At 42.3% G+C, this 13,518-nt stretch overlaps 1 protein-coding gene across 1 annotated transcript in view; it reads right to left on the bottom strand.

Moving 5' to 3' along the window:
- Positions 1–3,984: 3,984 nt before the first annotated feature.
- LOC122780929 (desmoglein-2-like) overlaps positions 3,985–13,518 on the bottom strand; it is a 51,947-nt gene continuing 42,413 nt past the window's right edge. Inside the window, 10 exon segments of the mRNA XM_044044365.1 lie at positions 3,985–5,381; positions 5,384–6,245; positions 6,356–6,664; positions 7,301–7,428; positions 7,604–7,834; positions 8,137–8,358; positions 10,019–10,161; positions 10,776–11,023; positions 11,145–11,330; positions 13,081–13,215. Coding sequence (XP_043900300.1) covers positions 5,203–5,381; positions 5,384–6,245; positions 6,356–6,664; positions 7,301–7,428; positions 7,604–7,834; positions 8,137–8,358; positions 10,019–10,161; positions 10,776–11,023; positions 11,145–11,330; positions 13,081–13,215 — 2,643 coding nt within the window. The 3' untranslated portion in view covers positions 3,985–5,202.

Below are 13,518 nucleotides of genomic sequence, written 5' to 3'. Positions count from 1 at the left end.
ATTTATTTGTGGAAAAGCAGAATCTTCATCATCCGTCATTTTTCATTCAGATTCAGGATTAAAGAGGAAACAGCGTCTCACACACACAATCATCATGTTTTTACCCTTCATATCAAATAGTTTCCATTCTGCTCCGCCCACCCACTTTGACCTCTGACCTTCCCCTCCCTGCAGCAACATGTGTGTGTGTGTGTGTGTGTTCTCCGCTCTTCCTCGTCCTCCTCGTCCTCTCGATCATTCCCAGCATGCCTCAGTAATGAGAGCTCTGTAAAGGAACATTAACAATTACAATTCTGCAGCTAAACCAGAAACACATGTGGAGATCAGGTCACAGTGCTGAGCTTTAATCTGGTTTCTGGCCCAAAAACAGGTCTGAAGCTGTGTCACGACGTCGTTCGCTCCATGAAATGTAGAAAAATGTCCAGGTGTTGGGATGTTTCTCTCTTTTATGAAGAAAAAAAACAAAACACAACCCAAAATATCCACACGGAGAGCTTCTGTCTCTCTGAAAGGAGGAGGAATAAAAGAAAGGAGACAAACATCGTGAAATATGGTCAGTAAAAAAGGAATAAACTGATAAAAAGAAGCAGAAAATATACTTTAACGCCATAAAGAAAAGGAAACAAACAAACACAGAAAAGAAACATTATCACAAGATATGAATGAAAAAGAGCAGAATCTGATCTTTTCTCCTTTCTCTACAAAAGACAAATGCAGAGTTAAGATAAGGTAAAAAAAAAATAATCCTCACTTAGAGCTGGGATTTCTGTTTCTATGAAAGACTCGTTCTTATATTTCATTCTTTTTTAGAAAGCACAATCTCACTATTGTCGTTATAAAGGTAATATTCCACCAGTGTGTACTTTATTCTGAAATACTGATGATATTGTCACTTCCAGAAGGTGGCGCCACAGTTTGCATTTGTAAATATCTATAAAGAGAACGTCTCACAGACAAAGTTCGGTTCTCGTCGCCCCCCTGTGGTCAAACACCAGCGACTGCATTCACCTTTTCTTCACCCTCTCGTCCAATCAGCATGAAGCTTGTTGTCATGACGACACATAATCGTTAGCTTCATGACGTCGTTTAGAACTTTGTCGAATTAAAACTGTTTCCATTTGTTTTAGTGGTCGTTTTAACTCTGTGATGTAAAATAATGTCTTTAACATTTTAAAAGCTACAGACTTTGTTGTTTCTCTTGATTTCTTTGACCGTTGTGGGTTCATGAACACAGTGAGGGAACGTTCTTCATGTACGTGTGTTTTCACGTGTGTTTTCACGTGTGTTTTAACGTGTGTTTTATTTTTGACTAATTTTGGACGACATACTAAACTATGACATTTTTGTGACATTTTGGATGACATACTAAAGTATGACATTTTTGAGTGATTTTGGACGACATACTATACTATGACTTTTTTGACCCATTTTGGGCGACATAATAAACTATAACATTTTTGTGACTTTTGGGACAATATTACTGTAACACCTGAGTGGCATGGTGGCATAGTGGTTAGTAGGTCTTAACTATGCTACTGCAAGAATGTGCTGGGTTTAATCCCAGGTCTGAGATATTTCTGTGTGGACGATTAAAGATTTTGTATTTGTCACATGTGGATGTACAAGTACACCCCCAGTGAAATGACTTTGCAACAAGCCCCACTATACAACTGTGCAGCAATTAAAATACAATAAAAAATAAAAATAAAAACAAATTCCAGATAAAAATGAATTCCAGTTTTACAAAATAAGTAGCTATATTTTTTACATAAGACACAAAATACACAAGAAATAAAATAAAAATGCAGTAAAATGCAATAAAATACAGAATGGAATGTACACAGCAGCAATATGAATTCAAATATGTGTGTGGGTGTGTGAGGGGTGGGAGGGTGTGAATGGGTTGAGTGTATGTGTGTGTCTGTGGTGTGGGGGGTATGAATGGGTTGAGTGTGATGTGTGTTCGTATGTGTGTGTGTGTGTGTGTGTGATGTGTGTGGAGGGCTGAGTATTCATGTGGGTAGTTGAAAGTTCAGCATCCTGACGGCCTGAAGAAGCTCGTCCTCAGCCTCTCTGTTTTGGCCATGCAGGAGCGGAGACGTTTGCCAGACGGCAGTCACTGGAACAGTCTGTTAAATGGGTGGTGAGTGTCTTTTATGATCCTACTGGCTCTGCTGGTGCAGCGCCTCGTGTAGATCTCCTTCAGAGTGGACAGTGCTGTCCTGGTGGAGCATTCAGCACAGTGGATCACTCTGTGGAGAGCTGTCCTGTCCCTGGCAATGCAACTGCCGTACCACGCAATGATGCTGCCGGTGAGCACAGACTCCACTGCTGCAGTGTAAAAGGTTCTCTGCAGCACGGAGGAGATCTTGAATTTCCTCAGCCGTCTGAGGTGGTACAGGCTCTCTTTACCAGGGTGGAGATGTGTGTGGTCCAGGTTAGGTCCTTGGAGATGTGGACCCCGAGGTACCTGTAGCTGCTAACTCTCTCCACCAGGGTCCCGTAGATCCTGAGGGGGGTGGGATGGCTCCTCGGCTTCTTCCTCCTGAAATCCACAACTATCTCCTTGGTCTTAGAGACGTTCAGGTCCAGGTTGTTTTTCTGGCACCATGTCAACAGTACATCCACCTCCTCCATTTAGGCTGTCTCCCTGTTGTTCGAGATCAGGCCAACCACCACCGCGTCGTCCGCAAATTTCACGATGATGTTGGAGGGGTGAGTGGCTCTGCAGTCATGGGTGTAGAGAGAGTAGAGCAGAGGACTCAGGATGCAGCCTTGGGGGGCTCCGATGCTGAGTGTGTGGGCTGGAGGTGTGGTTCCCCATCGTCACCACCTGTGGTCTGTCCGTCAGGAAGCTCTGGACCCAGAAGCAGAGTGAGGAGTTCAGCCCCAGCCCCAGGTCCTTGAGCTTTGACACCAGTCTGTGGGGAACTATGGTGGTGAATGCGGAGCTGTAGTCGATGAACAGCAGCTGCACATAGTTCCCCTTTCCACTGTCCAGGTGGGTGAGGGTGGAGTGGAGGACGTGGGTGATGGCATCATCAGTGCTCCTATTAGGGCGATAGGCGAACTGAAGAGGGTCAGCTGGGCAGTGAAGCGCAGATGAAGTCCTTGATCAGTCTTTCAAAGCATTTCATCACCACGGAGGTGGTACTGGGCAGTAATCATTGTTGCAGGCAGGGCTGGGCTTCTTTGGAACAGGGATGATGGTGGACCTCTTGAAGCAGGCAGGGACAACGCAGTGAGCCAAGGACAGGTTGAAAATAGAGGTGAAGACAGGGGCTAGCTGCCCAGCACATGATTTCAGCACCCGGCCGGGGATGCCGTCAGGGCCTGCAGCCATCCTGCTGTTTACAGCCTCCTTACGTGGTGCTTTGAGACGGACAGTGCGTGGTAATCACCGGTGTTTAAGCTGGGCTCCTCTGCGTTAGCGCTAGCTGCGACGCTAGAGGTCTCAAAGTGTGCGAAAAAGGAGTTAAATTCCTCTGCTAGCGAAGGATCCACAGCAGCCGATTATTCTTTACGTCCTCTGTAGTCCGTGATATTCCGAAGTCCCTGCCACATACGCCTGGCGTCCCGATCGCCCAGCGATACCTCCTCTTTCTCTTTGTACCGCCCATTGTTGTAGGACGTTGTTCGGGCCTTCAGAGCCTCCCGTTTTGGAAAAATCAAGACGTGGGTGATTTTAAAACTGTGATTTCTCTGTTAATTTACACCCGTTTCTCACTAATTTAAATGTGGGAGCTGCTGAAAGCCTTTTATCTCTATCATCAACCGTTCTTGAAAGTTTTAAAAGTTCAATCCACCCAAATGTTACTCTTTTACCAGCACAAGTCCTGCACCCGACGACATCGGCAGCAAGAACAGCAGGCACGCTCGAAATTTCGCCGCGGAATTTTCTTGTTGACTTTTGTTGTTCAGAACAGGGTCAGTTGGGATCACCAACAGAACTAATGGCAATAACACAAACTACAGTACAAGAAATCAGATGAGAACACTAAAGAACACTACATTGTATACAGTGTCACATTTATTAATAGTGAGTAGTAAAAACACCAGTATGCAATAAAGTTTGATAGGTTATGTTAATCATGTTTCCCCTCCCACCACACTGACAGACATACGCCCATATGCAAGTGTGCAGACAGGTGTGCGCGTAAATCAAACACAGTATTGTCTGTAAAGCAGCTTTTTGACAACTAATAAAAACATGTAGCTCTAACACAGTTGTAGATGTAGGAAAATTAAAGTTAAAGAAGCGTCAATGTGAACTTCTTCCCACCAATCATATAAACTGACTTTTAACTTTTTAAAAGCATTTTAACAGCTTTTACAAATTATGTTATGCGTTACGCAAATGTAGTTATATCGATCTAAAATATCACTCACTGAAAGACACACAAAACACAAAACAGTCCATCTGTAATCGTATGCACAAGAAATAATCTCAAATGTATATAATCAAAGAAAAAAAGAAAGCAAACAGACAGAAGGACCCACTATAAACATGGCTTTGTACTTCAGTCCAGTTGTTCAAACTCACTTATAAACATACAATAGCGTCCATGTTGAAAAAACCCAAAACACCCCGTCTGAATTTTAAATTGCAATTTGAATAGACACATCAGAGTACGGGGGTATAGTATGTGGACTTAGAAGGAAAATAAAGAGTAAAATTAAATTTGCTGTATCTGCCGGTTGCTTTTGATTCATGTAATACATCTGGTTCTACTAATGGTTTCACAGCGGCTTCATTTAGATGATCAACTGAGGACTTTTCTGACACTTGAGCTATAGTCTCTTGGATACCTACATTGTTTTTAATATCAACATGGACCAACTCACTAGTCATCTCTTGTGTCCTCTTGTGATGTGAAGGTAATCACATCCTCTGATGGTGACTCTTCAGTTGTACAATCTGCCATTTGCTGAATCTGCATCACTGCTGTCCTGAAACAGATTTCTCATCTGGACCTCTTCCTTTGAGGGTAGATGACATTTTATGATTTCATTAGGAGTGAAGTTATATTTATTGTCAATGGTATTGTTCTCCTTTTGGGAATCAAGTGTACTTGCCTTTGGGAAACCAGCGGTATTCATTGTTTGTCCTAAAGTAGTGAAAGTTCCTTGGAACTGATTTACACTGGCCTGCTGAACACCCACTGTACTAATTCCAGCGGGCCACATCCCAGCCACTCTTGGCTACCCCATCTGCTCTGGCTGCCCACCCCACATTTGCCCACCTCCATTACCTGCAAAAACACCCCCATTTTTAGCAACAGTGTGTCCTGGCAGAATGCCATACACACTCTTCTGGGCTGCTGTGTCTGATATCCCCTGAGGGGAAGCAGCCTCTTTTACCAGGACAGCACCTCTGGGCCCTTAGATGAGCCTGAATTCACAGGATCTGTCACACTTGGCAAACTTTTCTTAGGTTTCTTTTTAACCATCACATGATTACCATTGGTATTTGATCCTACGACTTTCCAACCCTCTGCACGGAATGAGCCCTGGGGCAAGTTTATGCTACCAGGTAGCAACTGCGTGGAGCTGACAAGTCTGGTCGGGCTAGCAGAGCTTTTGGGGCTCTCAAAGCCGTGCATAACTAGCGCAGGAGCAGGAGCAGGGGCTGTGGGCATATTGAATGGGACTCCAGAAGCAGTCTGGGACCCACTGACTACATACAGTCCTGGAACATTGGCTCCATGGGCCCCATCTGCCAAAAGAACTGTGGTCTGCATCTGTGGTTGAACTACGTACTGCATGGGTTGTAGCATAGGGCTGGTGTAGTAAACTGGCTGCTGCTGCAGGACAACAGTCTGAACCGGAGAAGGCAAAGTAGCAGTGTGATGGATGTTAGATGACTGATGGATGTGAGATGACTGACTGATGTTAGTGACCTCAGACTGAGTTATTTTCATGGGTGGAGGTTCGGTTGGTTTGGTGACGTTAACAGACGACACTACCTTCTCTGTATTCACATTGGCTTGTTTTGTCTCAACAGTGTGTTGTGTATCGATTACTAAATCAGCATCTACGACTTTGTCAGGCAGGGACGGTTTTGGTGTCGGAGGTAAACAGATGTCAGCAAGAGTCTGGAACTTGGGCTCTAAGTCATTTAGGAACTGTAGGTCATTGTCAGGCTCCAGGAGGCTGCAGCAGCCCACTGAACCTGCACAGGAATCTTGTCCCTCGTAATTGAACTGCAACATACCATCCTTGCCCAGCTCAACAAACATTGCTTTCTGTTTAGGGCAGAGAAAAAAAACAAATAACGGTGTCAAATGACGCTGGGCATAGATTTACATGTTGAAAATGTGGTGAAAAACAGCTTCATATTTAACTATCATCGTACCTCTGTGTAGTAGTGATCGAGAAAAGACTCAGGTAAAGCCATATCCTCATAGAGATGAGTCGACTTTTGAGTACCAAATCCTAGCTTCGTGAATTGCTGAGATTTGCTGCTGCGGCGGTCAAATGATTGCCGAGCAAACCTGTAGCCATCGACCTCCATGAAGTTTTGGCTGCTTTCCTGAAATTTCTGCACGGATTCATTAAAGTATGTGTTGGTCTGATAGTTTTCCATGTTTAATAATCTCTGCTTTGGAAAGTTCACGTCCGGTGCTGATAGGGACCTGATAGGGACACTTTGGAGTGGGACTGCCTAAAAAAGGAACAGAGGAAAGATTGTGTCATTTATTGTCGCATAATAATAACTTGGATCAAATTTTATTTTACTTAACACTAACATAATGACGACAACATAACGCATTTTCAAAGTTAAATAATAAGTAATTCCAGAATGATAATTTTTCAGTGACACACGTGCAGTAAATACTGTACACGGGGCATTTACCCCAAAACATACAAAACATGTCAACTCCTGGGCAATAATACCATTATTTTACTCATCATTTTTTAGTAATTGTTGTGCTAGTTGTATGTTTTCACCATCTATATGCCAGGGACTGCAGATCAACCCTAGTGTTAAAGCTGAACTTTGCAAGTCGTAGTTGGGAAGCACAGGGTATATCATTTCTCCTGGGCTGAAGATTTTGCTACTTTGGGCTAGCACCTTTATTTATTCTGGCAGATGATGAACACACAGATGCTTCACGTGTCAGGAGGAGTCTGGGCATTTATTTTATTGCCACTGGCACGGAACATTAGTTCCCTCCTTTGCTTTGTGTCCGATCGCCAGCGGCAGTCCTGAAGCTATGGTAACAGTGTGACTTTCATTCAAATGGAAAAGGTTCAGGAGTCAATTTCTGTAAAATAGAATAAACAAATGCCAGCTCACCTCGCCTTTGCCCTCAGTGTGGTAGGACATGAGGTGTTGTTTGGTGTCAAACGGCAAATCGTTAAATTGATCGGGAAACAGGGCCTCTTTTCCTCCGCACTGACAGTACAGTAGGAAAAGAAGAAGTACTGTGGAGAGAAGTACACCATTCACATCAGTGAAGCTCAAAAGGATGAAGCGATTGTTTTCATAAATAAAAGAAACAGTTTTATCACCTAGATGTGTCCTTTCTAAAATACAGTCATCATTTTCTTTGACAGATAAGGTATAATATAGTCCTACTTTGCTTTTATAGCGACTCACGCAGCAGTAAGCACATTGCCAGGAACATCAGACCGATGGCTGGGGCAGCGAGCTCAGATGAAGGCGTTTGCAGTTTCCTGTAGCACGTCTCTGCTGTCCCACAGGTACAAACATCAACGTGAAAAACCTCCTTGTCTGGGCAGGACAGACCCTGATTGTCCGACACCTCCACTTGCAACTCGTATGTACCCGGCCACAGAGCCTCCTGAGAGTGGAGAGCAGCAGTCGTCTCTGCAGGAAAAACCACAGTGTGGATGTTGCTGTTAAACATGCACTGTATGATCATTATGATAGTGGAGGAAGTAGAGCAGAAACAATACTGCAACCTTTCCTACTCTATGCCATCATTAAAAAATTTTACTCAAATACTTTTTGTTGGAATAATGTCCTGCTAGCCATAAATAAATAATATTGTCAGTCTCTTGTCAAAGCTCCAAGGTTAGCTTTACTGATACCAGAATTCTGGTAGAAATGTGCCAGGCCTGCATGTGGCGCTGTGGTGCTCCCCCTAACCTGCGAGCATGTGTTCTTACCATTGAGGACTTCCAGAACCCAGCTGCCATGAGTCCCCTCGGACAGGATTCTGAACGTGAACGGCGCAGCGTTGGGATGGGAGTCCTCGTCCAGGCCGGTGACGTATACCGTTTTTTCGTTCGAGCACAGAGTGACGTGGCTAGTTTTGAGAGTGGGGCAGTGGTCGTTGAAGTCAGAGACTTGGATGGCGATTGTTCCTGTTGCTGTCTTTGCCGGCATGTCTGAGGACACAATGAATCAGCGTCGTTAGCTACACAGCAGTGTGCCTGTAATGCCACATACAATTAAAACTGTAGTGTGTAACTTTTGGAGGTGCAACTAAACCCCTAAACTGGTGTAAAGCAGTGTATATGAGTATCTAGGGATAGTATGTGTTGATCCAAGTGCAAATCTTCACAGTTTAGTAGTTAAAGTATTGAAATTATCCAAACTGTCACTGTTCCCATTCAAACCGCTGACGCATGAGTTTGCCTGGTTATGAGCTCTGTGTTTCTCAGTATATCACAGTTTAGATCTTGTGACTTCTGGACATTATACTTATGGATGAAAAGACCATTCAGACCAGCAGCGAGAGTTAAGACGATGTTTTAAATAAATAAGAGTAATTGAACCCATCTTCATATGCACCCATCAAGTTTAGTCTGGCAGTGTTTTACTTGTTAAAGCAGAACTTTGCAACTGTGGTCATTTACGTCCTGATTCTAAGGACGGCCTTGATCTTGCAAGGCTGGTCTTCCGCTAACAGGCGGAAGGGGGCAGTGAAGACAGCCCACCAATCTCCCCACAACAAGACTTTTACATCACAATGAGCTGTTATACTAGGGTAAAACAAATATGTAACTTAGTATATAGAGCTCCAGAGCTCCTGAACATCTTCTCTTATGTCTCACCGTATCACTGTGAACCCACTGATCTGTCACTTGAGGTGAAGAAGAGTCTTGAGACTTCAGGTAACATTGCGGGCCGGATCAAACTGGTTTGTGTGCCGGAGGTCAAGAGGTGAACGATGTTAACATATGTAGTTGTGGTTCGGATTATTTAAAAAGCTGATATTTATTGTAATGTAGGCACCTTATAAAATAATATTTTACAATGTTAAATAACACATTTAAATGACCAGGACTTGCTTTCATCTGCATATAAAACAATAGAGCACAATGGGTGTTTACTTTTTGCCCACAGCTCACAATTAAGAGAGAAAGAAGTTTTAGAAACATGCAAACTTGTTTCATCATCTTGTTCTTCTTTGACTGACACACACACAGTGGTTTGGCAGGTTCAGTCAACGAGATTCGTGTGCTTTATGTCAGTAATTATCTTTGACAGCTGCGTTAACTTCCTTTTCATCGTTATATATGACGATGATGTCAAACAGATTATTCAAGAAAGACAAGACAATTGTCCACAGCAAGAGATACAAGTGCAGTTCTCAGAAAACTAGTTAAGGATCTAGTATCTTTCTCCTCAGTTTTAATATGTACTATATATCTGTTTAAAAACTCTGAACCACATTTCAAAGTAAATGAAGATTTTCTGTAAACTAAATTGCTAATAAAGTTTTTGACTGTGATTTTTTTTCTTGACAATTATTTATTTTGTGTATCACTCCAGAATATATACACTTAAAGTTATGGTTATTAAAAAAAATAAGAATTGTTTCTTTTGCTATGAAATTTGCATTTTAATCTCAACACTTTTCAGCAGTAGTGATTCCAATTTTTTTAAAAATAAGTTTTCGTTTGTTTTCCCCCTCCCGCTTTGTATTTGTTATTTTAATCAGATATTTAGCGCAACTTTGAATATAACATATCCTCCCTGTGCAATAGCAGTACACACATCCACTGTAACCCAGGCCCAAAAACGCATAAAATGATAATTTACCTTTAGTTATCGCCACAATCTTGGCGATGTACGTTCCATTCACCAAGAACGGTGACTCCTTGTCAGGTGCTTTGTTGAGTTTGATCTCTGCCGTTTTTTCATCGATGGTAAACCAGTGGTCTGGATCATAGGCTTTAGCATAACTGAACGACAACAACAGCAATTTCGCTTATTAGGCTTAATGGATTTCTTCTTGATCTTACGTTAAAGTTCAGTTTTTCCACACACAATACTGATTTACTATTCAATTCAATTTAATTCAATTTAATTCAATTTTATTTGTATAGCGCCAAATCATAACATACATTATCTCAAGGCACTGTACATAGACAACATCAAGGAGAGAACCCAACAGCCACAAGAGCAAGCAAGGTGGAGAGAAAAACTCCCTCTTAACAGGAAGAAATCTCTGACAGAAACAGGCTCAGAGATGTGCAGTCATCTGCCTCGACCGGTTGGGGTGAAAGGAAAAATGGGGACAGGAGGTGGGGACAGAAAGGGGAGAGAAAGGACAAGAGGGAGATGAGGTGGAGAATAAAGCGGTAGATGATGGATGGACCAATGGGTCGTAATTCCTGAGCCATAGTTATGTTTTTTGATGGACAGTCTCGACACGCGAGTTGATGTGGGTCGAGGTGTCTCAAACCACCTCCCAAAGTTGTTTGGCGATTGAATAACAATCCTCCAAGTGGTCAAGCACTGTCCGATCACACAAACGCATATTAATACCCCGGGAACCTTTGAGAGTTTGACTTACTTGACATTTTCTGCTGGTTTTCCTGTGTCTGGATCAGCAGGAACACTGTGATCACAGTCTGTAGGATCTTTATCTGGATCTTCTGACACAGGAACAATCTTGGTGTCAGGTATGAACGCTGGATCCTCTGGCATATTATTCACCGCTATCTTGCAATCAACTCCACCCGGACCACCCTCCACAAAAGATGCTACATTTTTAATCAGAAGGCCAAGCTCAAGATTTTGGATTTCCTCAAAGTCCACAGGCTATTTGGTCATGGTTCACATTCAGAGAGAAAGAAATAGACAACAACAAACAAGTGTTACGAGCCGTCGCATAATGAGTTACGGTCACTGCAATGAAAACAAAATGAGCTAGTCTAAATACCTTGATTAGCTTCAGGATGCCCTCATTTGTTTCTCTGTCCGTCTCAATTGAGAAGAGATTGTCCTCGTTTCCTTTGTCGATTGAAAAGAGGGTCACCCAGTTGTCTGAGTACTCAAGATCCTTGTCCAGAGCTTTGATTCTCATCACAACAACGTCAACAACATTTTCATCCACCGAGCCGGAGCACTGCAAACATTAAATAATAGTGAGGACGTGGGCCATTTTCATTAGAAAACCAGATGACGATAGTAAAATTCATCGTGTGTACTGTTTTTGACGGTAACTGAAACACACTGAGCATGACTGGTGCTTTTCAAGTAAACAGTTCTGGAACTATTTGGCTTGACTTTTTTTTTTTTGCTTTTCCATCAGTGACAGTTCCTGGTAGCTGGTGCTTTTGTGGTACCTGCTCTGATGAGGTTCAAAGCGATCTGCGCCGATACTAAAATGTGACGTCAACAGACTGCTGGCCACTGATTGGTCAGAGAGCGTCGTCACTGAGAGAGTCATAAGCGCGACGTCCAACACAAAAATCAAAGTGAACAATGCCAACTTGATTTTTGGCATTGTAAGACAGTCAGACCGCACCCTGGAGACAATAGGAGGTTTTCCCCAGACAAACGTCATCACGATTCTGCCTTTTGATTATCTGTAAATGAATTTACCACCTAGGTTCAAACCTTATGAGTTGGGGACCGTCTCCCACCACTCTGATAAGTAAACACTGTCTCTCCTTTGAAGTGTGTAGGTGTGATCGTCTAAGTGCAGGAAGTGGACAGGTAAAGGTAGCTCAATTGTCATGTGAAAAGACCCCATGGTGGACAAAAGGTCCTCAGACAGAAAAAGCATTCCCTTGTCAATTTCAATGGATATGTGAATTTGAAGTGTCTGTGTTGTGGTTGGATATTTTGGATATAAGGGACAGAGCTCCCATTCACAGTGGAGTTGGTCTGCTTATCAGAAGCTCCCACACATCAGCTGTGTGTAACTTACTGGCTGTATTTTCTACTTTGGACGTTTCAATAAACTGGTATGTTAACCCTTCATTTCTAATATTGCCTTGTTGAGACTTCTGTTCTAAATAGTTAAGTATCTGTTATTGAATACTTATTTAGACATTTTCAACGACTGGTTAAATTAAATTCACTGATATTTAAAAGTAAAGTTATTTGTTTTGTAAATGGAGTCAGATTAAATAAATATTTACTTTTCTTTGTTTTGAAAAACCTCTTTCTAAGGCCGAAAAAATCCTGAAAACATGCACATGAGTGTGGTGTATTTAGTGACAGCACTGTTGAAAGCAGGCGATTTTGAGCCGAATCACAACCACGTTCAGTGGTATTTCAGTTCAGTGATATCCTGTCTGTTAACCATTAGAACACGGAGCATTTAGGCTGCTTTTTTCCATTACTATGTTTAATCGTACAGTATATACAGAGGCATAAGAATGTGCAATATAGAGCGTCTTATATCCTTTTTTCATCCCTAGTCTTCTCCACACATCCTTTGTTGTGTTTGCGTTGTACTTTTTAGATGTTGTTATGCAAATAAACTTCTTTAGAACAACAAACTCTCTGATGACATTTCAGTGACATCGCCGCCTCTGGACAAAGCACTTATTTGTTCTCCTCATCTCCTTGAACTTCACTCACTTAGGCGGTGGAAAAGCTTCATAAAGGCTAATTCACACTAAAATGAATGGGTATAACCCATCTTTTACTAAGTTCTCTCTTAGACAAATACTTTGCTTGTTTAACCAGGTCCTTAACATTCCCACTGATACTGATCAGAGCCAAAGTTGATAAAAACCTGCATGCATGAAAAAACCCTTAACTGATGTGTTGCCCGCGGAAGTCTTATAAAAGTAAAATCAAAGAAACTTACGGGTGTTCTATACTGTTACACAAGATCAAATGTGTGCGGAGATATTCCTCACCTCAGATTTCTCCAGAGTGGGGATGTTATCGTTAATATCCACGACCTTGATCTCCACTGTTCCTGTCCCCGTTCGCCCTCCTGGTGCTCCGGCCAAATCTCTCCCCATTACAACCAGTTTGTACAAGTCATAATTCTGTCAGGAGAAAAACAGTGAAACTGAAACCATGAGCTGCACAATCTTAACTTCTCTCACTCCATGAGACAACTGTTCAAAGAAAGTTGTTCATGGCAAAAAACAGTGCCGCTTTATTTAGTTTCGCTCCCAGTCCAGTTTTCAACGCACAACACTATTCAAATTTTACAAAAGTGCAATTAGTTGATCATTGATTTTTCTAGAAAAGGATTGGATCATTATGCAGATTCACGCTGTCCTGTGTTAGAATGTAGATTAGATTGTAGATTGAATGAAAATGATTTTCAGTTCAAACGTTTTCTC

Source organism: Solea senegalensis, linkage group LG14, assembly GCF_019176455.1.
Source record: "Solea senegalensis isolate Sse05_10M linkage group LG14, IFAPA_SoseM_1, whole genome shotgun sequence".
NCBI classification, from domain to species: domain Eukaryota; kingdom Metazoa; phylum Chordata; class Actinopteri; order Pleuronectiformes; family Soleidae; genus Solea; species Solea senegalensis.
The sequence above is the reverse complement of the archived record's forward strand: the minus strand, read 5'-3'. Positions and strand labels throughout refer to the sequence as shown.